Raw genomic sequence first — 25687 nt, forward strand, 5'->3', positions numbered from 1 at the left:
TGTCGGTGTGTATGGAGTATTGGCCAATATGTATGCATCTGCGCATGCGTGTATGCACCATATGGAGAACAAATTAGACACCACACAAATCACTGAGAAGTCTGGTGTGTTGTGCAGGGCTGGCCTTGGATGCTTCTCCAGCTGTGGGATTTGAACAATGTAGAGAAGAACTGACCATACCTGCCAGGACTGTAGTGCTATTGTGAAGGCCGGATGTTCTGTATAGTGTTTCAAAAATGGAAAGCAATATGTCTTTACTTTCGCCTCTGTCTTTGAAATGTGTAAAGCAGGGGTGTCAAACTCATTTTCACCAAGGGCCACATAAGCATTACAGTTACCCTCAAAGGGCCAGTTGCAACTTTACTAAGACTGTATAAACGTAACTACTCCTTAACAGATTGTTAAATAACTGTCTCTTTATTTGATTATGTATTCAAGGACATTTATCAGATGTAAAAATATCGCCATAGTAAGAAAATGTCTGTGTTATTATAACAAATACATTAATTTATCAGATTTAAAAACCCTCTTTACTCCATCAATCAAAGATCAAACATTTCAAGTAAATAACAAAGACAAATATCATCAAACATAAGCTTTTACAGTGATTTTTCACTTTTTCACAGTCCAGAGGTGCAGAACCATGGTAAAACAAATAATTGTGAGCTGCTAATAACATGAGCCCGATGGGGCATTTGATAAAACAAATAGTCCAGCTGCACACAGCCTTGCAGAGGGCATACATCCAACTAATGAGAGATAGTTTGATTACCTGGAAAAATGCAGACGTAGGCCTATAGGCTACTGGAGCCTAAGCCTAGGTCACACTACACAATTTTTAGCCCGATTTGCCGCTCGGCAAGCTCGCCGACTGTCAGGCTGTAATCGGGAGTAAATCAGCGGTCGATCTGCCAGTCGTTATGTGTGAACTACACAACAACGCATCAAAACAGCTCCCCGACACATTTCTGACACATCGCCGACGCCAGCCATATCTAGCATGCCAAATATCTGCAGAAGTCGGCCGACTCGATATCCACATCCATCCAGCCAATGAGAGCAGGCAGCTGGCAGAACAGGCAGCTACTTTTTCCACTGCAAAACACATTTTATTCACCTCCAACTCTCTCTGTAGCTCAGACGGTGCCTGCTACCTGGATCCCTGCCACCTGCGTGTGCTAATCCATTCTTTCACACAGATTCTTTGTCTTTATAATTGCTATCTTTATAATAACAAACAACAGCTGTTTTGTCTGTAGGTTTGCATCATTTCCCGTTTCACATGTCATGTGTGTTTTCTTGACAAAACGTGGTTTGGAGACCAGCGTCGGGTGACGGAGTCGTTGCCAGCTCGTATAGTCTGTGACCCCCTGTCACCGATCAGTCACGTACTGTGAACGCCACAACGACACAAGACGGCAAGTTGTGTAGTCTGAACGGCACGGCCATCGGCCGACGCTGAAATGTCGTGTAGTCTGCACGAGCCTTAACTTACGTTGATCCTTCATCACTGAGACTGCCTCATAACACAAAAGATATAGGCCTAGCCTACTGGGTTTTCTCCTTGGAGCACAAACATGAATTCACTTTCCACCATTCATGAAATTGCTTTCCTTCTCCATCAGTTTTTCTCCTCTTGGCCATTTAGGGATTGTTTGTATACATTTCTCATCTCCACTTGTCGGAAAACTACCGTAGTGGGTGTGGAAACATCGCAATCTAGTGGCGGGATGCCGTCACTTATTGGGTTACAAAATCGACATGCATTGTGGGAGATGTAGGTTATGGCAGCATAGACTTTTATTTTAGGACAATCATGAAGCTTTTGCAGGCCACATAAAATGACGTGGCGGGACGGATTCGGCCCACGGGCCTTGAGTTTGACACGTGGTTTAAAGTGAAACATATCCATAACAAAACCTGAAAAGCTGTGTTTAGCTATCTTTTTCTGCAGGTATTTCATGAATTTTATAGCAGTCGTGTCCTCTCATTGAGAAAGTTTTCTAAAGATTTCTTCATAGGACATAAAGACAACACTTGTAAAAGAGGGCGCCGTCACACAGTAGGCTACACATCCCACATAGCAGCTCAGGACGGGGACCTCATATTATGTCGCCTCCACACAACCACAACTCTGCATCAACCTTTTTCCATTAAGGAGCTAAAACACTCTCTCCCAAAAGGACTAAAGTGATGCTGTCACAATTCAAACCCATTTCAGGACAAAACTGCAGTGAAATGGGATGACTCATGCCACAAAGACCGTCAGAAATATCACTGAGAATAGTTGAAGAACAAGCTGCAGAGACACAGGAGTGGAAAAGGAGACAGCAACAGCAGCAGAGTGGGTATAAAAATAGACTGGCTTGAACTGCCGAAATCACACAGCATGACGACACGCATACAAACATGTCTCATTAAGACTATTGACCTCAATCTATATAAAAGTTGAGCACATTAAATACCCTGATTGAACTTGGCAAAGGGTTTTTAGATGAATGGCTCTGATTATTCATTGACTGGACTGAGGTACTGATTGCTCTTAATATAAGCACACTCCTCATGGGACAATTTAAAATGTTACTAGCTCTGGACCATAATAGTCAGGTTCGCTTGCCCACTCAGCACGGTGCATGCTGTGAATAATCTCTCCGTACAGGATCTGGGCAAACTGCTTCAAGTTAAGAATCATGTTGAAACCCAGAACCACAGGAACAAGTGCTTTCAAAGGTTTCAAGTATTGTGCCCACTGGCCAGTGGTGTTTGCGTCATTTAGTGCACTGCACTAAGATTACACCAAACCAGAGCTTTCTTTCTATCTAAACTATTTATAAACTCCACACCAAGTGCTGCATCTTTCCTGTTATCTAAATAAAGAACAATACTACTGAAAGTGAATTGTCAGCCTTCTTTTAAAAAGAATTCACATTGAGCTCTGAGACGTGTCCTCTTTATGTATAAGTAGGATCAGTTTTATGGTGTGGTCATTCTTCAAAGCTACTTTGCATATACTTTCGCGTTTTTATGATGGTGTTGGAGAGCACTGAATAACATGTTGGGATGAGATCTACTGAAAGTCAAGGCCATAGCATGTGATCCACGTGATTTTCACACAAACCATTTCATGACCCCTTGTGCCCTCTATGGAAGCATTTATGGTGCATTCATGTGGTATTGGAATAATCGGAAAAATGATTTTCCAACTGGGAAAATTCACGTGAATGCCCACAGAAGTCGGAACAACAACTCGGAAAGTCTGAGAAATGTTTGCTACACAAGTTGCCAAGTTGTTGACGCCATACATGTAGAAACATGGTGGACAACATGGCTGATGTTTAGAAAAGTTTAAATAATACTGCAAAATCACATATTGCATAACTGCTAAGGTGTCATTTGCAATATGGTATTAAGTTATAAAGCTCATTTTGCTGTCCATGTAGTGTGAAGAAGATTAATTACTTATTAAGTTATTTATTAGCAGTATTTGCAGTATGCTACAAGCAATATTTTAGTGGTTTCAGGTAATGTACTGGTGCAGTACCAACTCTGGGATAGAAAAAGCTCTGGGATAGAAAAAAGCTTCAAACTGTTCCATCATAGTTGGATGACAATGATAATGCTAATCCAACACTATATTATACTATATATTTATAGTAGCATCCATCCACTTTTACACTTTTTTGTACAGATTAAAAAAACATTATGTAACATGTTCATTTGTGAGCTTTAGAGGTGTCCATTGTATTACCTTCAGAGAGAGTCAAACTAGACGTTTCCCAAAATGTCTCCTGCCACAAACCAGTAAGATCTTCTTTGGTTTGTTTGTTATTAAAAGACAAATAGTACAATTTACAGCAAGGAAAAGACTGTTTATGTTATATGAGTAAAGAGACAAAAAAGTCTACACAGACATATTTGCTCCCATTTTCCTCTTGTTTGAATGGAAGTCAATTGAACTTAAGTGTAATAAAGCTCAATCGACTTATGACCAAACATCAAACGAAGCCAACAATCTTAGTGAAGTAGGAGTTGGTTGCTTTTTTAGTCAATAAACTTGGGTGAAACCCTGAGGAGCAATTAATCTTTTAAATCTAATTGTTCATTATTCATACTGTTTTATTTTCAGATTCATGGGCTGGATTTCAATCAGCTTTCTGAATTGTAATGACTAAGATACTAGCCCTGAATCAATGAATAAAAGCATTCTGAAATAGGATCATTCTGACATACGATCATGACGGATGCCCACTTAGCAAGTGAACCCGAAAACTAGCCACCCCCTCTGCCAGGCTAACCTCTGGACTAAAATAAGTCCCACATGTGCACATTTGGCAGGAGCACGACCCTATTAACCTTAAACAAGGCTGATGCTGGGCCTTGCTAATGACTCCCCCCACCCTACCTCGTCTGGTCCATGACGGCTGACTGACAGTCATGGTCTGCACACACAAACAAACACACCACATTATTGGGTATGGACACACAAACACACACAGGACCTGTGGAGGCAGGCTGTGTGTCAATAAGGAGGTCAAACAACAGATGGCAGCCAGAGGATTAGAACAATTCCGTAAACTTCTAGTTAAACACAACAGGGACACACACATATACTGTTGTATTACAGTGTTACTGAAGTCATCATTACTTTTCTGAATTATACTTTCTAATAGTGTTTACTTTCATGTAACACCCATGCATGATGTCATATTTTAACTCACTAAAAAACTTAAAGCAGTCTTACCTGCAGTACCTGCATTAGCTATGCTTACACATGATATTAGTTCCCTTCAATTCTCTACCTCTGTGGTTCACAAACTGGGAGTTGAAACTCCAAAAGGTTCAAAACATAAATCTGATGGGTCACAAGATGAGAATATTCATTCTAATATATATCTTATAGAAGTAGTAGCCATAGTTTAAGCCCCTAAAAACTGTCTACAATAAAAACTGTGACAATGGGTTGGGAGTAGGCACTGCTTTGCTTTAAAGGGTCATAAGCCAAAAGGGTTGGGAAGTGCCCTTCATGATCTCCAGCAATTAAATTAAACATTAAATATGATAAAACTGCAAATACTTCACACACAAAGAAAATGGAGAAGTGCAAAATGAAAGTTACATTAGTTTTAAGTTTTAGATTCATACCCTGTGATTACAAATTATAGAAATTATACAAGAGACTTTCTAGCCACTTGTTTAATGCGCATTTTGAATTTGGACCTTAAAAACTTAGCTGTCATGACAAGATACGTCTAGAGCCTACAGGTATGCTAGCAGCTCTGTGAGGCTGTTAATTATGCACATGCAGGTTCTGCCTCTCCTTACTCTTCTTATTGTTCATACTACATTGCATGCTTACACTAGAAAGCTTCACTTATAAAAAAATAAGTAAACAAAACAACAGTGTTGAAATGCTATCGCTGTTACAACAAAAACACCATCTCACCAGTTATGACACTTCCAAGCAACAGCAGAGTCAGAATCTCCTTACAACACAAGTGATGCTCAACACGAGCGTGTGTAGGCATTGATGTTTCTTCTCCGTTGTGCAACCATGACTGTAAACTTCTTAGGCCAAGCACGCTCACGCTCCGGTAGCTCTGCCAAATCAACCGAGTGCTCTGTGGATGCTTCGCAGCTGTCAGGCAGTTATCATCACAGTCGCTTCCACAGAGACTCAGGGAGCTCGATGTCGACCAAGATTATGATTCTGTCCCTTCTGGGATGCATTTCCAGTACAGTACAGACAGACTTCTCAGGATTAGATGGCTATGTGAGCAGCCATATGCATCAATAAGACTCCCAGGAAGTTGGCAGAACACTGAGACACACACAGTTTATTTTTTATCATTCTCTCCCCATTATAACCTGCTGGAGCACACAGGTGTCGACTTACCAAAATCCAATTGCATCAGGCAGACAGGCAGTGAGGCAAGAGCAAATGACTTGTGTGTGTGTGTGTGTGTCTCAGCGACAGTCCAGTGTGGGTCTTTTGTGTTTGGGAAGCAGACCTGTCAACTCCCCCTTCTGTTGCCCCACATCATTAATCAGACCAGGCAGAATATTATCTCTGAGCTAATAGCATGCACCACTAGCTCCGAAGCTAACCCAATGAGGACAATGACAATGTCCTACTCAGTAAACACATGGAGGAACTCAAATAACATTTAATAACATTTTTCTTATTGTCAACAAATCCCAGACCAAAACCAACAATGAGTTAGTGTGTTTCTAACTACTTTCCTTCTTCACTACCATGTCTGTGGCATTTAGCCCAAAGCCCGTTCATTCATAATGGACACCAATGTTTAAAAATGGCTCACAAATCTATAGTTTCACTTTCAAAAAAGGCTATGTCATTTCCTACAAAAGCTAGGCACTGTAGTTTTTAGTAAATGTCACTCAAACAGGAGTAAATAGTAGATTTGCTGGGAACTACTTTCTGCTGCACACTAACAGGCATTTACTGCGATGGTGAATATTTACAGCAAGACAATCTACCAGCACCTTTAAAGCTCTCTAATTAATACATTATATCTTGTTTGTTAAACCTATTCAAAAACTGAAGTGTAAAAACAACAGGTTGTTGATTTATTGGGGGGTTATGGGGCAGAACATTTCTTGGTCCGTCACCGTGAAGGAACCAGCAACATTTGGACAAAGCCTGTCATGAGGGCCCGGCTGTGAGCCTGGTGCGAGTGTTGTGGATGTTTGTCTGGAGTGCGTGTGGTGAGCATGTTTTGTTTGTCTCTGCTTGGCTCTCTCTCTCTCTCTCTCTCTCTCTCCAGTCTGGGAGCTGGGGGCGTGTCTGCTGCGGGCTCTGCACTCACCTGAGACTCATCCTCAATCAGCGCACCTGACCAGCCATGGCTCAAATAAGAGGCTCAGACATCCAGTCCCCCGCTGGATCGTTGAATCTCCACGCGTATGTCGTATCAGCCTCAGCCTCAGCCAACCTTAGAATCGGTCTTGCATCATGAGAATTGTTTGCATCAGTCTAACCTTTGTTTCTCTCTGTCTCTTTGAAGACCTCCACCACCTCAGCAAACCGCCAGCCTGTAAGCTCTCGGTTCCGCCCGCAGCCTGGACACTTCCCCGCTCTCGGATTTCCACCCTACCCTTGATCTGGGAGAGAGCCTCAGCCTCAAACCTCTGACTTCCCCTGCTCATTCTCTTCTGAATAAACTGTCTAACTCAGATCTGCGTTTGGGTCTTCTCTGCCTGAAAACCTGACAGAGCCAGGCTTGCTGTTTCCACCTTTGTGCCAGGCTAAGGCAACCGGCTTCTGGTTGTAGTTCATATTTATTCATCAAACATCCTGTGTTTAATTATTACCTTAATCACTACATTTGTACAGAATGAGAGATGAATAACTTGCCAGTTACAGCAATCATAATTAGTATCAAATCTCTCATATTAATCAACTGTTTGGACAGAAACATCAGCAGCGAGCTGGCTTCTTCTGGCCCCAACACCAGCCACACTAACTACATTAACAAACACTAAACCACATACTAATCAAGGCTGGCACGCACACACACATAAGCAAAAGAAACAAGTCCAAATAAACAACAGATATAGACACACACATGCTCCCATCAACCATTCTCCTTGTGCTCAAGATTCATTATTCAAGCACAGCTTGTCTGAGTTAAAGCATCTGCAATTCAAACAGGCCAGAGGTGGAGCTGGGACTCAGGGAGCAAACCCCTAACGTACCTTCAACAGACCTTTCTCACACACACATCCCAACACTGAGACGTGACCAGCTCACCTAGTGTGAAAGAGAGCGAGGTCAAAAATAGTGAAGTAGTTGAATTAAAATTTCATCAACTTGACATCTGTGTGTCTCTTCTGAATAGTCAACACACATACACAAAGAGCAGGAGAAAAGCCTCGAGCAGTGACTGATGGAGATGATTTTTCCCCCCAGACTTGATAATAAAAGGTCACAATGTAAAGAACAGCAAGGTCAATGTGTCATGTCAGGATAAACAAAAGGCCATTTAAACAACACACACACCCACAGACGCTTGGCTTGTAGTCAGACTGGAACATGAGATGGGATATTCAGGCTGAACACCATCTGACTCAGGTGCCAAGCTATTAAATATTACAGGTTTAAACTGCGCTGAGGCCATTCTTCGTATGCCGCCAGGCACTGGCAGGCACGTGTGACAGCGTACACAAACACACACGCGAGCATGGTCTAGCGTGGTCTACACCTGCCTCAGGACATCCCTTAGTTAAACAAAGAGCCTCCCGCATTTAGCACCTGCTGTCACATGCTGGCCCATACTTGTCACCTCCCACATGTCTTTCACACACACACTCCGTATCCTACCTGTGTAAGGACCCCATATCAATTTAGAAAGCAGAAGCAGCAGAGGGAGGCAAAACATGCACACACACAAACACACACACACACACACACATTATGTCAACAATCCCTATCTGAGCCCATTGTCATTACAACATATTTACTCTCATGTGTCAATCAGTGACAAGATGCTCCACCTGACTGACTGGAAGGTGGGCAATCATTGCACGCGCCCATGACACATGTGGTCCAACACTGGCTTATAAAAGGCTACGAAGATGAAAACGGCCTTAAAGCACATTAGAAGATAAATAAACAAACTAAGCCAAGAGTCTCATAAGCCAGCCAGATGAGAGTTAAAATGCAGCATAAAAAAAAATATACGGGCCTGAGCTCAGGCGGTGTGAGCTCAACGTTTCCACATGACAGGAGACAGGACTTTCCATACACCGCGGGTTCTGTCTTCCTCCTGTTTCATCACCAGAGCTGCAGGCAAACAATTTACATTTCACTCTGAATGTGCTCGCACGGCGTTCATTATTTGTCAATTCGTTTCTGCTCGGCGAGGACATTAAAGCAGCTTTAATGAGGAGGAAGAGGTTTGGTTTAAACCGATAAATAAATAAACACATAGATAAATAAAGGGGAAGACAGAAACTGTCTCGTCAGAATCAAATGAGGAACAAATTACACCCCAAGACCACTTATAAATATTGGAGTCTTTGATCTCCACACCAAATGAGCGATTCGGTCTGCAGAGGGAAATGATGAACGTGTGTGTGTGTGTGTGTGTGTGTGTGTGTGTGTGTGTGTGTGTGTGTGTGTGTGTGTGTGTGTGTGTGTGTGTGTGCGTGCGTGCGTGTGTGTAATGTGGACTGTGTACAGCCCAGGGCACATTATATTAGAGAGGGGGTTAAACTGAGGCAAAGCTAAGCTCACTGTTAAAAAATGCAGAGATACACAGCGCACATCACAGGCCCTCCTGACTAAGCAAGTCCAGTCATCTTTACTGGCCTACGCCGCTGACTCTCTGTTAGTGCAAATGTGTACTCATGATACCACTAGCAGGAAGAAAGGTTTAAGAGGCTCCTAACGCACAAATTTGTTGCTGGGCCCGTGTTGACCCTCTACATACCACTGGACATCTGTGCATTGTGTATGTACACTGTTGCTTCCAAGTTTCTATCAGGTCCAGGGAACACAGCAGACTATACATGTAAACAACCATGCTGGAATCCTACCAGGTTTTCTGTGTATCAATTAGTTTGAGGCAATTTGATTAAACCCAATTTTATATATGTACCATGTGAGCACAATATAAACCACAATGAATACAGTCTCAAAGCTCCATACATTTTGACAGAGACGGGAACAAGTGTAGATAATAATGCAGGACTCATTTAAAGTAATATTGTGTTGTAAATTCCTGTATACATTTGTAATTAATAAATTAAGTGACACAAGGTGAACCTGGGTCTTTCAGGGCCCCTAGAGATGACGCTCCAAGACAGTTACCAACTTTTCCCAGTTAAAAATCCAGCATTGTGTAACATAATCCAGTTTCTATAATTAAGTTTTCCATTTTGTGAATCCAAATCTGTGAATCCATGTGTCACAAATGAGAACCCACTGACAAAAGCTACCTACTTTTACTTAGCATTGTACTAAAGTGCTAAATGTAGCATGGAACTCCAACTAACTGATTTAACAATGATTTTGGTGTCTTATCAACTTTTTTTTGTATAATGGATCATTAAAAAAAGCTTCAATCTTCCAAAACATGTTGCATAATCCAATCTTGACATAATCAAACACTGAATTTGCTGTAACACATGCTTAAACATGAGTTGTAGCAACAGTTTATACCTGCAGGCGTAAAGATCTTTGTTGGAAATATGACTGCTGGTGTATCTTTTCTGAGATTTGTGGGAACTATCGGGAGGCATTGCGCCTGCCTGTCTGTGCTCTGGTTGGTCTGAGATGAGCCCTGTGGTGTGGGAAAACCCCATGGCAGAGGATTAGACTGGAGGAGATGGGATTTGCTGGTTAAAAGCTGACCTATGACATGCACACAGCGGCCTTTTGATTCAACAGATCAGCTCATTCTTCTGTCGGGCCTCTGGACTATATGTTGTCACTTGTCACATTCACGGTCATGGCAAGACAGAATAACATGAGCTTATAAGCCAGTCTGTTACATGACAGAAGAGCAATTGGACAGTTGATCCGAAAGCCTGATACGCTGCCAAGAGCACAGAAAGTGTGATCGCACATTACAGCCGTTACATCAGCCCCTGAGACTAATGTCACACTGTTTTTGTGAATCATTCTCTGAAAATGTCGAAGGTGAGACTATGGGCTCTTTGATTACATTTCCAGGTGCACCTTTATTTTTATTTCATTTTTTAACCAGACCATCCATGTTTCCAGCGTTGGGTATCATAATCATACTCAAAGCTAATTTGAGCTCTTTCAACATCAAATTTAAGAATTGTTACAGTCTGTCTGTTCGCCAACACTACAAGAGTATCAGGTTGAGAAATAAACCGCAGAGGGGGTTTACAATGAAAGGCTACCTTGCTGGCGAGTTACTCTGCTCTCTGGTTTCACAAGATTTTCAAACTTTACAAATGGAAGGCATGCCTCCACAGCTCAAGCACTCTTGGGGCCGCGCTACTGACTGAAGAATGAATCAGGGACATTTCTTTATATATATGCAAGTATTGCATGCCACAAATGTCTGGTTTTGATTCTTTTGATGCATGTGTCTGTTTTATGTTTCACAGGAGGGGGGGAGGGAGTCAATCAAATGTCCCTGGAAAAAATGCTATTTTGGCATGACAATTTGGTAACGAGCAAAGTATTAGACTCTCCTGCTGAATATTTTTAAATAACTTATATAACTTATCGAATCAGGGTTATGGAGTGGGCTTCAATAGGCTAATGTGATTTATTTGGGCTGAAGCAACTGAATGCTGATCTTTTGATACTCAACATAACTACATTTGACACTTTTCAACAGAAAAAACAGCATGCAGTGTTTCTCACAGAACTGTATTCATAGTGGGGGTCAAAAGGCTTTTGAAGCTACTTTCAGATCATCAAATACTGAAACATTTATTTCAACCACATCACTCAAAAACAAGTTTAATTCTCTTTGGGTATCATCTCTGCCTATGCAGCCTTTAGCTACCCTGTATTACTGACCACTTTGTGCATTCTCGCTCGCTCTCCCATGCGTGCTCACTCTGTCTATCCTTACTTGTTCTGCTCCTATTGTCGTAATGATAATGCAGCAGTTGTCTGGCCTGTTGTCAAGGCAGCAGCAAACTTACAGCACACTCATCGCCTTGGCAACCGGTCAACCTGCACAAATAAACTTGGCCAGACGAGTGATAAAGGATGATCGAGGAGATAGAGGGAGAGAGAATATGAGTGTGATGTTCAAATATGCGGAGCTCTTAGTCGTTAAGCTGAAGCAACAAAGACACTATTTTGTGCAATAAGGGTGATGATGGCTTCAACCTGATTGCTGAGGTAACATTGTCAGGCGTCTGCATTACTGGCTCCCACTTCCATCCATCTTAATCCAAGTGACTCAATGTCTGTGCCCACGCTGTCTCTTTGCAAAACACCGGCTTTAAAAGTACATGTCGAGGTTCTTCACATCCTCTTGTCTGAACTGGCTACAGCACGCAGAGTGAAAATGTGCAGTGTGTGTTTGAAGTCAACCTTTTTCACATTATGTCACCTACCTCTCTGTCCATCTCTCTTCAGTCTGAACTGTGTAAGTAAAGAAAGAGCAGCTTAAAAACTTTAGAAATGGAAAATGCAGAAACTAGAGCACTTATACATTGACCAAGCTGACAAACTGGCGGATATTAGCTTGGACAATAAGATAAAAGAAGATAAAAGACATTGCAATACAGAAAATATGTTTGAGGTTGTTTAGGAACAGTGCTGACCTATATAGTTTGTCCACCAGAGCCAGAGGGCTTTATTTTTTGCTGTAAAATGTTCTGCTCAACACATATATTGCTCTCCATTCTTATAAAAAAATATATATTTTAAAGGATCCTCATCAACAAGACTAAAGATCTACAGCCAAGCTAGCGGCTCTGTGAGGCTGTAGCCTACAAAGGCACGGTGGTGCTGTGAGCTAAAAGTTGATGATAGCATGCTAACATGCACACTGTAAAAAGTTAACATGATGACGTTTAGCAAGCAATGTTCACAATGTTCACCATCTAAGTTGAGCGTGTTAGCATGCTAACATTTGCTGATTAGCACAAAACGCAAAGTACAGCTGAGGCTAATGCGAATTTTGTTGGGTTTTTTTGTTTTTTTTAGTTTTGGACAAATTAAAATTTTTACTTGATAATGGAAGGTTATTGCAATTCATCATTTTGGGAACATCAATGTCCGTTTCATGTTTAACCATGAAAAACTTAACTCAAATTCTAAATGTCAACCTGTTGGTGCTAGAGGAAAAGTGAAGAGATTACCAAAGACAGTCAAATTTATCATCCGGGGAACATAAATGTATGTTCAAAATTTGTGTCAATCCATCCAATTGTTGAGATATTTCACCTGAACAACTCAAATACTTATATCAGTTTTGGCCTCCGCTATTAGGCTATAGCAAAAGAAATAAAGGAGCAGGACTGTAGCCTATTTCTATAATTAAAAGTTGTAATAATTGTGTCAGATGAACACCTCAAGATCACCCAGCACAACCACAATCACTACACTAGTCTCCCTGTTTTCTCCCTGATTTGTGTGTGTGCTGACCTGATGTCTCAGCAAAGCAGTGTGTTACTTCTCTCAGGCCTCTATCAGAGGAAGCTGGCCATGCATCAGAGCCCTTTTTTCATCTCCTGCTTCCTGCCCCCCTCCATTCTCTCTGCAACCAGATCAGTTGATAGATACCTGTACAGCTTGGCACTGAGGGCCAGCCAACTCTCTCATCCATAAAATGCAGCCTTCACTTAAGAGCCTCTCTGCTATTAATACTCACACAAACACACGCTGAAGAAATATGGCAACAGAGGAAAAAGTGTCAGGGAACCAGCAGAACAGAAGCAGGAACACCATCACAGCTCATCCAGCCTATTAGATTCAGGCTTGACTCATGCAGAACTGTGAGCAGAACTAAGACGACACCTCGCCCACTCCTCAGATGACGACAAATCATACACAGACAGAGACAGACAGGGGGAGGAAGAGCGACAAAGAGATGGAGAGAGACATGAGGATATACAAGGGTCAAAGCTGTGACGATAGATTAAAGGGTTTATGTGTAATCTAGAACACACAAACTAAATTTAGTATACTCACACACACAATTTGTTTTCAAGTTGACATAGTTGGTCTTATCAAAATGCTCCTTCAATACAGCCAAAAAGCCTTGTGTTTTCTCCTTAGTGCTGTTTGATGGAGTGGCAAACTCAGCCCTTTCTTCAATATTAGACAGCAACAGTCAATTCTCTCAGGTCAATATGCTACTTAAACCAACCAATAACCAGTAGGCTCGGTGAATCAATAAACCAATCAAATAATTTAACACTGCAGAGTCACCAAGCTCCCCTTTTACAGTTTGGACAAATGAGGCTTTGGATTCCACTGGGATTTGGGGTGTGTAATGAAAATAGGATAAGTCATTAAAGTAATGGGAAAGTCAAAGCGAAACTGTCAGCATATCCCTAACTTATGAGGTTAACCTAATGAACACAGAAATGATCCCTGTCCAGTGTCCTATAGTAGCTCTTAACATGTTTTATCATTCATATATTCATTCCTGGTCACTTTGATACTCCAGCTTGTGCATCAGCCCCATGATACAAGGATGACAACCGGAATAACACACTACTTTGCTGTTGTCCAATGCTGACCTCTATTGGCTACTACAATTATAAACATAAAACATGCCGCACTATTTTTTTTCCTAATCACAACCACTGAGGACACATAAAATCCATCTAGGACTGTGTTCAAACCATGCTGTTGGTACAGCTCTGATCAAGGGTTTTCAGACCCCCCGGATGGGAACAGGTGGCTGGACAGAGAGGAGAGGGTGGGGGGGATAAAACAAGAGAAGGAGAGAATCAAAGAGGTCTTTGAAGTGGTGCACTGCTTAAACCTCGCTGCACTGGGCTGGCAGTCTTTAAACTGGATAGATGAGGAGATGCATGGATGGATGGATGCTGCGAGGAAAAGAGAGGGGGCCGCAGGGATGAAGGGTCAGTGAGCTCTGGTGGATGCAGTGATACAGAGGGTATGCCAGAATCAGAATGAATGAATGGAACAATAGTGAATAGTGGCATTGGAGTAAAAAAGGGACGCTCTAAGCAAGAAGAAAGCACGTAATAACAAGAAATATTTACTTTATCCATCAGTCACTCTTTCATTTTTCAGTCCCATCTTCCCTGCCTGTACCCGTCGATTGCTGAATTGACTCATCAGTTAATTGATTAGTCCACAAGCACTTCATTGTTACCAGTTTTGATAAATAATCAATTGTCTAAGTCATTTATCAAGTAAAAATCCAAGCACTTTTTCCAGACTGAGATATCTTGACAGCTATTGGATGGATTGCCAACAACATGAAGACATTCATGGTTCCCAGAGGATGAACCCTAGTGACTTTTGTGATTTAGTGCCACCATGAGGTTGGACTTATGGATTGCCTAAAATTTGCTAAAGATATTCATAGTCTCCAGAAGATAAATTCTTCTCAAGATCCAATATCTCAGCATCTACTTGATGGATTGACACCAAATCTTGTACAGACATTCATGGTTCCCAGATGATGTATTCTATGTCCAAAAACAATCTACAAAAAGAATTCCAGTCTGGATTTAGGACAAAACAGTGTACAGAGACTGCCCTTACCAAGGTCATAAATTACCTACTTATAGCTGCTGACTCTAGCCATACTGATTACTGATTCAACATACTCACTCTGTTAGATCTCACTGCCGCTTTTGATACGGTCTGTCATAATATTCTGCTGAACCGATTAGAATCACTTCTTGATGTCATTGGCAATCCACTCTCATGGTTCAAGTGCTACCTCACAGCTAGACTACAGTTTGTTTCCATTAGCAGCTTTAGGTTTCCCCACATACCCCCTTTCTCATGGTGTACCCTGGGGCTCTGTTCTTGGATCATTACTGTTAACTACTACTACTATATTCTCCCACTTGGACATATAATTTGTCAAGATGGCCTCAACTTTCAATGCTATGTGGACGACACACAACTCTACGTCGACACCAAGCCTACAGACACCCCATCCACCATGCAACCTGATAAACTGCTTAAATGATATTACTGGTTTACTGGCAACTACCTCAAACTTAATCAAGACACATCTGAGGCTATTCTCATTGCTTCTCCAGCTGAACTAAGTCTCCCATTTAATACTGTGCATCCCTGGTTTTATTACATCCTCTGTTGCTGATGTAAAAAATCTTTGCGTAACTTTTGACTCAACCCTTTGCACACACATCAAAAACATCACCAAGACTGCCTTTTTTCCACCTGATGAAGATCTCTATATTTACCTATACCTCTGGAACGCTCTCCCACAGGGTTTGTGGCATTGCACATCTGTTTGTTTTTTTAAATCAAAACTGAAAACTCACATATTTAGATTAGCCTTTCCTGGTGTTTTCTATTATGTATATTATCATCAGTGTGATCATATTATGTATACTGTGTATGATGCATTTGTTTTTCCTTTTCTTTATGGCCTCTTTTATCGTTCCCTGTTTTACCAAGTTTGTAAAGTGTCCTTGGATGACTTGAAAGATGCTGACAAATAAAATGCATCATCATTATTATTATTATCATTATTATTATTATTATTATCATCATCATTATTATTATTATTATTATTGACTTTTCCTCTAGTGCCACCATTTTTTTGTTTTTACTGGAAATATCTCAACAACTATTGGATGGGCTGCCATGTCATTCGATTCAGACATTAAGGGTCCTCAGAGGAGTACTTAAAATGTAAGAAACATTTCTGGTTATCCAATACTTTGGTTTGTGATCAAATACTTGATAAACTAATAGCATTCCTACCAGAATCAACTGTTAAGTGCTAATAAGCAAATATTAACGCTAACACGCTAAACTGCTATAATAAACATTATACATGTTAAACATCAATATGCTAGCATATCATTGAGAGCATGTTAGCATGCTTAAAATATACTCTTAGTATTGCTTTTCATTGTAAATTATGTAAATTTTTTATTTGGGTCTATAAGGAAATCAGAGTTTGACGAGAGTCTAATCCACTTTGAGCAAGTGTGTAGCTAATAAGACTGTTTGTATAGAGCTTGTGTATCTCCTGGGTGACCATGGAGCTTACACAAGATGTGAATGTGAACTCCCTGAATGAGATTTAAGGTGAACAGGTGTGTGTGTGTGTGTGTGTGTGTGTGTGTGTGTGTGTGTGTGTGTGTGTGTGTGTGTGTGTGTGCGTATTCTAACATAAAATGAAAACTGCTTTGGATCAGTGATAATGTGTTCACACCTTTCTTAGTCTCTGTGTGTGTCTGTGGGTAACACTAAGACAGAAAAAGAGATGGTAGATAGATTGTGTGTGTTTCCATTGCTTGCCCCTAGTTCTTCAAGTAACAACTAAATAAGCGCCTGAACAACTCTTACTGAAAGATGGGCTTTTGTTCAAATCACAAGAAGTAAAAATCATTTGTAGTTTTAGAGAGCAATATCATCAGCTAGCTAAAGTCAAAATCTGAACATTCCACCAGCATAAGTGCATGAAGTGACTAACAGGAGAGACGGTTAGGATGACATGAATTAACTCTCTACCGGGGTGGCGGGTTGGAATTGTAGGCCTCAGCACAGTAAATGCTAACTTGTCGTGGATATGACAGCAGTGAACCTGCCTCCCTTTATTTCCAGTGACAGTTCAAAGGCAGCCAAGTATGCTAAGCCTTCATTAAGGCATGGATCAGCATCAGGGCATAAATCGGGGTGAATTAGCATTGCTAGCGCCCATTTCAGGGAGAATTAAAGAGGTTTGCTAATGTGAGAAGGGTGAAAACTAGCTCCAACCATGTACAACCATGTTGTGTTAAATTAAAGCAATAGCGTAGTGCATCACACTTCAAAATAGTGTTTAAATTCAGAGAGTTTTCCCCCTAATTTCAGTTATATATCCCCTCAGTGTTCTTTTTCTGTGCAGTGATTTGTAAAAGTAGCACACCTTTTCATCATTTACCCGGGGACACTGTTTTACATTGGCTTTCCTCCTGTTTCAATAAGAATAAGACTACTTTTCACAAAGCGGGATTTACGGATGGACCGCTTTAAGTCTTTTCTTCATTCACTCATTTCAGCTCTGACTGAACATTCTTCCCCATGGTGGTACCTCTCTCCACCATCAAGGATACCTCTCATCCATGCAAAATGGCTAACATATACAGTTAATTAATCATGCAAGAAAACATGGTATTGACCAGCACAAGTTAATTTTCGAATACAAGTTTTAATGGTTTTAAATAAGTGAGACCTAGACTGATTTCATAGTCAGTATTAGGGAGAGATTAAATAACATTCACTGTTAAGTTTATCTCCATGCACAAGCCTATATTTAAAAGCATATTATGCTTAAGCTTTTTCCAATGTATGAATGATAAGCCTTAACACTGAGCCACAACATGATATGACTGTTCTTAAGCTAAGAAACAGCCAAATCACAACAATATCCACATTATGATCTATAATCAGAAATTCAAAATGCATCTCTGTACTTCAGCAGTATTGAATAATTTAATATGTTATCTAATCAAACCCAGCATTCTCTTTCATATAGTTTCAATAGAGCTTTATTGTATAGGACAGCTGTGTAAGTCTGTGCAGTGTTTTCTGGCAGCTTCTGCATTAAAGCCAGTAGCTTTTACTGTGATCCACATCTCCAGTATTTCCCCTGCTTCACTTATCAAGGTCATCTCTAACAGGTGCTCATGCATTTGGATTAAGACTGATAGATATCAGAAAAGTCCTTTTAGTCCCTCACAGAAGACTGAGTGTGTGTGTGTGTGTGTGTGTGTGTGTGTGTGTGTGTGTGTTTAAATGTCTTTCTGTTGACAATTTGTCAGTAACCTTGTTGCCACCACAGAAATGAAAGTGAGGATGGGCTGGTTATTTATTTACTTACTTATTCATTTGAGACTACCCCATGACAGTTATGATCTTGGACCTGGAACCGGTGTTGCAAACTGTGGCTGTTGGGAATTCAGTGTCTAAGCTGGACATGTTTGCCTCCTGCTGGTCACTTTAGTGCGCTTCACTAACAAGGAGGAACAGCTGAGAACTGCCACCTTGAAACAGCTAGGGATATCCCTAGCATCTGTCTTAATTAATATGAAACACTGTTACTCAATTTAATGTTTGGAAATAGTTTGTTTTTGTTTTTTTTTAAGAATGCTGCAAGAAGAGCTAAAATTAGAAGAGATCATTCAAAAATGTAAATCAATGCGGTATCAATAAGTGAGAAAATGGTTTGCAGGATAGCTAAAAGATGTTTAATTTAATGTAAAATTATATTCTATATTTATTTAAAAAATAGCTCCCTTCATGATGCTTCACTGTAAATATCAAATAACCCTTTTTTCAATGGCATTTATAAATCTGGTATCTACAAACAAGACATCATGCATTTACATACTGATAAGTTGTGATACAAAATATGATACTGGAGAGAAAACAGGTAATACAGCTAAAAATATATAACTGCCAAAGGAATAATTATAATGATGAGCTGACTGTTGAATAGCTCAGCTTGAATACAACTAAAATAAAGAGGTCCGGGTGCATGCAAGATGCCTGTCTGAGGTACTGAGGTAAGAAAACGGCCCTCACTTTGGCAACTCTTTCACGTGGTGCTGTTTTTCAGGGATACCAAAAGGAGGACCGTTTCTTTCACAGACAAACAAGACAAATCTAAAGAAAATAGAACTATATTTGTGTTTTATGTTTTTTGTTTGTTTATGTTTAGTTTCACATGCATCTTAAATGGCAAATGAAAACGCACATGGTTTCAGTCAATAAATCTATACATTATGCTGCTGGCTGGAGTGCATAGGCTGCCTAACATGTCATGGAATACTAATAATACAGGAGCTACAGAAAGTTACAAAAGCAATTACAAGCATAGAGGACAAGAGCAACCCAACACCTCGCTGGCTCTCCTGTTACACGTACAGAACCAACCTGGTGGATGAGATGATACTACCTGCTGTTATGCCTTTTAGCTCACTGCTTACACATCCGTCTTTCTTTTCTAAACTCACCTAAGCTCATACAAACACACCAGGGCACACAAAAACAGAAACACATGTATGCTCTCTTTGTCTCTGGCTCCAGGGGTGTCACATGTGCATAATTATAAGCTATATCTAAACCATATGAGAGGAGATCATTATTTCCTCTCTCCTGATCGGGTGTATCAGATACACAGCCAGCCAATAAAACAGCCAACACAATGCCGCTCTGTCACAACAAATCAAACAGAATAGGTGTAAAATACTCTGAAAAAGCAATAAATTGGGTCGTTATCCATGTTTGAGCATACAGAATATCTAATAAAATGATATCAAGCAATCACAGTGTGCTCTCTTGCCAAGGTCAATGAAACGCTGTGGTCATTCAAAATGACAAAGGAGATAATATCGCAGAAACAAATGTTTCTTTACCTTTCCTTATTATTAAACCCACAGCCAATCTCAACCACAGGGAGAGAGGAAATGAGGAATACTTGCCAGCTGTAGTGCTTTCTCTAGCTGTGACCCCTGAGTGTGTTTTTGTGTCACATCAGCCCGGCTCTTGAATTTTGATGCTGGGATTTCATTGGAATTCAGCAGCTGACCGGCAGGCCCCCTCAGGATCTCAGTCGTCTGCGTGCGAGGACTATCTTTGTCTCCGTGACCGCCATGCATAATCTTCACAGAGAGTGTACAATCGCCGTCAAATCAGACACTGTGTCTGTGTATTTATCTTAGTGTAGTAGGGGGGTGATTCAGGTGAGCTGAGGGGAGATCAAGGTGAAATGGTAAACAGGAAGAAGCAGAGAGAAACACGAGAGAAAATAGCAGCAGAAAGATGACCAAGGGAGTGAGAGGAAAGGGAAGGGAAGTGACAAGCTCGGCCCAACACTGTCTGAGAACCCGAAGGTCAAACTATGATTTATATCAGGGCTTCACAGCTCTCCGGGTTTGCATTCTGTGACCATCAGTCATACATCACATGACCCAGCAGACCTGTCAAAATATAACCCCTTTCAAAATGAATCTCCTCTAAATGGCTGAGACAAAACACACCATTTACACAATAAAAGCCCAGCTTAACAAGTCATTTGCCTCCTGTCCCATATGAGTGCTATCACAGATGTTGCTGCTCTCTGCTCCAACATAGGCCCAGGGAGGGAGAGAAGACAGCAGGGCAGAGAGTGTTTTCAACCCTGGAAACTATCAAGCGAGGAGGCTTTCCATCTCCATTCCAATACACAGACATATCTTTAGTGATAAATCTTCTACATTTCTATTGTGTGGCACCGACCACCAATGGCTTCCCCCCCCCCCCCTCATAGGAGTTCTTCTTCTTCTCTGCCAAAATAGCCAGAGCCCATTCATATGCCTGGGCGACCTGACAGTTTTATTTGCCAGGCCATCTTGTTAACACAATGAATAGCGGGGCCGGCCTGTGTTATGCAGATCAGACTGGGTTACCAGGGGGACAGACGTCAGCAAGCCATTCAGAGCCGGGTTAAAACTCAACCCCAGTCCCTCTTGTTCTACTGTAGCCATCCTCTTTTCTCCTCCTCCTCTACCCCCTCACTGCTGTGCTTAGCCAGCTAAAGTTTCAGCTAAGGCCCTGCTGCATACAAGGACAGGCTTTGTCCAGCGCCAGTCAGCTCTGGCAACCTGAACTAAGCCCACTGGTTTAAATGAAGTTTTATGTTGTTGGCCAGAGGAAATGAAGAAATAGCAAATGGCAAGATATCATGACATAAATCCTCCTTTGTAGTCTGATTCATGTCTGGACTGAGCTAATCTTACCAACAGGTCAAGTGTAAACTTTTAAGCGCACATTTGACGCAACTCTAAAACGCACCGGCACCGTGAAAAAGAGGGTCATGTGATCTGGCCGATCAGGTAGCACATTCACACTCAGGGAACCTGTTAATAAGACTGGTAATGAGTCTCATTAGCACAAGGAAAATCAATCAAGCCAAAGGCAAGCATTAATAATTCATAAAGACCATGTAGTGCAAGGAGAATCCACTCCTATCCCTAACCTGCCCACAGCAGCCCACTCAGCTTACTGAGTTACAGGCACACTGAAACACAAGCAGCCAGGTAACAGAAGCTCTTCGACCATTTTTTGTAACCCACATCAGGGTGAGCAGAGTAGGTGTGTGTCCCTTTCCACAGCAACTTCCGCCACTTTATCCCAAGAGATCTCAAAGGTTGCTGAGGAAAAAAAACAAACAGTGTCCTGTATCATCTACCACGCCTTTCCAATGGGCATCCATCAAGATTTGGACACTATGAAATTGCTTTTTTTTTGTCATTGTAAAAAGCAACAGCGCTACAGCAAAACTGTAGCAGATAATCCCAAATTCAGCCACTTGTTTCTATCACATTGACCTGTCACAAGGAAATAACTTTTTGTACGTTAAGGTTTGCTCACAGGTAATTGGGTTTAACACATTTGAGTCAAATAACATCTACAGCAAATTCTTGAGGGTAATGTTTTGGTAGGCCTAGGTGATTTTAAATACCCAAAGCCCCTCTCTTGACTCTGAATGGGAAATGCCTCAACACACTCAGTCAACTTACTATAAAAGACCAGTCTGAAACACCCCCAGGAGCTTAGCTTAGTGGAAACATCTTATATAGAGGTAGTACGGAAGAGGACAGGAAGAAGAAGAAAAAGAAAAGGGAGAAAAACAGTGCTTGTATTGTATGTGCATTTCTTGAATATTTTGAGAATTCATCATCATTATTTCAGTAAATTCTGGGACAAACCCATGTTAAAAGTGTGGAAAATGTTAGAGCGGAGGGGTATGTAGCATAGCCTATCACAATTCACTGTATCATAGTCACTCTCTAAGAGCTCAGTTCTCCTGGATATGGCTTGACAAACAACACATGTCTACCAACATGCATGAATTACATGTCAGAGAAGAAATGGTGCTCTGAAACATTCAGAAATCAAGTAATTCCAAAAACAAGGCTTTCTTTACAAGGAAACTGGTCTGAAAATGCATACTTGCAAGAGTATGACACAGACTTGCACATGTACTCACATTTTAGCATCATGCAGGGATGGATGCTTTACCACAAAAGTCCCCAACCTTGCACCCTAAGGGGTCCCAAGTTTAGCCCCCTTATTTATCAGATTGTCTTTATTTATGTTTCTTCATCATACAGTCTCTAAAAACAAAAAGTCCTTTATAAAACCTGTTAGAGGACATGTATGTTTGAGAATACAACGATCTACATGCACCATAATAACTCTTTCTATTTACATTAGAAAACCACATAACCTGTTGAAACTGTTGTTTTGCCTTTGTCAAATGAGCATTAGACAAACAGCATCTGGTATGTGGCCAGAGGAGACAGTGTGCACTCACCTGCATCCTCCATCTCCCTATCTCTAACCACAGGGTCACCCAAAGTCCACCACATTCCAGAACACGCCATTACTACCATGCCTTGCTAAGTAAGCATGAAAACACATTTATTTTTTACTTGGAAAAGGACAGGAAATTCTTTGTGAAATTGGCAAGGTTTCTCTGCAAGAACAAAGACTTGTTGGAGCTATAAAACAGCTTTTTGCCTCCACAAACAAAGTCCGGCTCCTTAAGTCTGTGTCCACTGACAACGTTTTATTCCAGTTTGTCGGAGGGAAAGACTTTTTATTGTGAGACTGCAAAGACAGGCAATTAAAGGCTGCATTCCTGAACCCGCTGTTGCCCCTGTAATAGTTTACTTTACAGCAAAGAAGGTTGGATGCTCCTCATGGTTCGTTCCCTCCCCTTCTATTGTGGATTTGCCAATAACAGAAAATATCTATGGCTGCCATGTTAACTTTGAATAATCTGGCTCCAACCTGGTTGACTTTTCCTTTGCTAAAATAATACAGTTTTATGCAATTTGTTTTGTGTTTATGAGGAAAACTGGTTGTAAGAATACAATATGAAGTAGAGCAGGTGTAAATGAAATTAAAACTGGATATTTTCTTCACACTGCTCAGTTTTGTTGAGCCTATAATTTTGGGTCTCTCATCCCTAAGTAATCCTCAGTGGAACAATCGTCAAGCAGCTTATTGTGTTCCATGATTACGATATAGAATTTGTAATCAGTACATAATGTGCCTTTGGGTTTTGTTGTTTCCACAAACTAAGCTTCAGCAGGCACTAAACAGCAGAGAGACACTGGTATGGCTCACGACATCTCTATTAAGTCAGTACTGCTAATAGAGTGACTTTGTCAGAATCAGCTGATTCTGATGAGCTAACAGTGTTCAGTGCTCTCCTATAACATATGTGATGCTATTTCCTAAAAGAGAGATCTACACATTAGTCACACTCTTCACACACTAACCCAAACCACCACTTTCCCACTTTTTACAATATACAGTCCACACAGTTGTGACAGAGTGACTGTAGACCCAGCAGGCTTAAATCCTCCCTCCTGCATGAATGGTCTCTACAGTAAAAACTATTATCTTAGAGCACACAGGGCCTGAACAATGGTTTCTTCACAGTAGTATGGATGGCTGATTCTACTCAAAGCACCAGAGATCTGAAAGGGTTCCTACAGAATGCAACTCTACTTCAAGAAGACACCCTTGAGTTGTTTTTTATACCTTATATCACAATGCAAAACAGTAATCGCTTGTGGCTTAATCAGCTGGGTACATGTCACTATTGCAGGGCAGGAAATAATTTGTGGTACTATATCTTACACTTATTAACTCAGACAGATCCCTCAGTGGACTGCAAATTCATATCAGACCACAAGAGTGGTTTGACATATATATATGTGTGTTTGGCGTGAAAACATCTGCACATCAGAAAGGAATGTGGGCATTAGTGTGACTGTGCTTCATGGAGTGAAGCGATGCTCTTACCTCCATTCGTGCAGAGCAAAGCCGGGACACTGTTCTCCACAGGTGACACAGGGCTGTCCTCTCTGTGGCTCATCCGCAGGGTTCAGCTTAGGACAAACAGGAACAGGAGACAAAAGGTCACGGTTTACACTAGTTTAGTCCATTTTGAACAAAACTGGCTAATTGGTGACTTCACCTACTGTATCCCTATTATGCTAATTTAACACATATTTTAATTGGAGTTCTTCAGGAAACCTTAATTTATTACAGCGAACAGATAATAAACTGATTATACCATGAACACCTTAAAGCAATGAAAACATCTTGGCTCTTTGTCAGGTAAAAATAATACGCGCTACAGAACTCATTACATGTCATTATTCAACAACTAAAGTCACTGGTTGAAACACAGAAAAACGTATCTTTCATCATGTTTCATGCTGCGCTGTTAATGAGGCTTCTGCCAGCGTTATCTTAACAGAGCAGATGTAACTTGACGCCCTTGGCAACAGGACAGAGCAGAAAACAGGAACAAGTCAAATGCGAGTTGTTTTTTTTTAATAAGAGCGCAAAAGCAAGTCGAGACATGCGCTATGGAAACCACCAAACCTCTAACTTTGTCTTGCCTACTCACCGATCTGCTGGAATCTTTCCTCTTGTAGCTGCGACTGAACATGACAGGCTGATCCCAGGGCAGTAAAGGCACAGTCGGCTACTACCGAGTTAAATGGCGCACAGATTTATGGATCAGTGCGCACTTTAACACACACACACACACACACACACACAAAAAAAAACAATCCTCAAGACTTTTCCAAACGCACCGAACCCTGGCCGCGGACCTACCCTATTAACCTCCTTCATTAATGGATGGAGCTGCGATGTTCCGGATAGCAGCTCCACCCTGATTCCTCATAGCCAATGGAGGACTAGAAACGTACTTATTAAAAAAAAGGACAAACTATTATTACACCTGGAAAGAAACAGTGATGTAGGTGTTAGTGGATGTGTACTGCGTCCAGTCTGAGATTATCTCAAGGCAAATAACAGACCCTGCAATCAATGAGGAAATAAATATTATTTTATGTCTGTTGCCTACGCTCCTTCAAACACATTTTATTTTTACCCAGGCAATGATCTCAAAAGATTCCTAACAGTTTGAAAATGTGCATTTCCAAAAATACTTTCACCTTTTAATGTCTCAATATAACA

General features: G+C 41.0%; 1 protein-coding gene across 1 annotated transcript in view; it reads right to left on the reverse strand.

Moving 5' to 3' along the window:
- The window catches only part of prickle2b (prickle homolog 2b), an 88500-nt gene extending 63240 nt beyond the window's left edge, over positions 1 to 25260 (reverse strand). Inside the window, exons 1-2 of the mRNA XM_046075134.1 lie at positions 25110 to 25260; positions 24497 to 24582 (exon numbers count right to left, since the gene is read on the reverse strand). Of these exons, the coding sequence (XP_045931090.1) occupies positions 24497 to 24582; positions 25110 to 25151 (128 nt within the window). The 5' untranslated portion in view covers positions 25152 to 25260. The remainder of the gene's footprint in view (positions 1 to 24496; positions 24583 to 25109) is intronic.
- Between the last annotated feature and the right edge of the window lie 427 nt (positions 25261 to 25687).

This window comes from Micropterus dolomieu, linkage group LG18, assembly GCF_021292245.1.
Source record: "Micropterus dolomieu isolate WLL.071019.BEF.003 ecotype Adirondacks linkage group LG18, ASM2129224v1, whole genome shotgun sequence".
Classification (NCBI taxonomy): Eukaryota; Metazoa; Chordata; class Actinopteri; order Centrarchiformes; family Centrarchidae; genus Micropterus; species Micropterus dolomieu.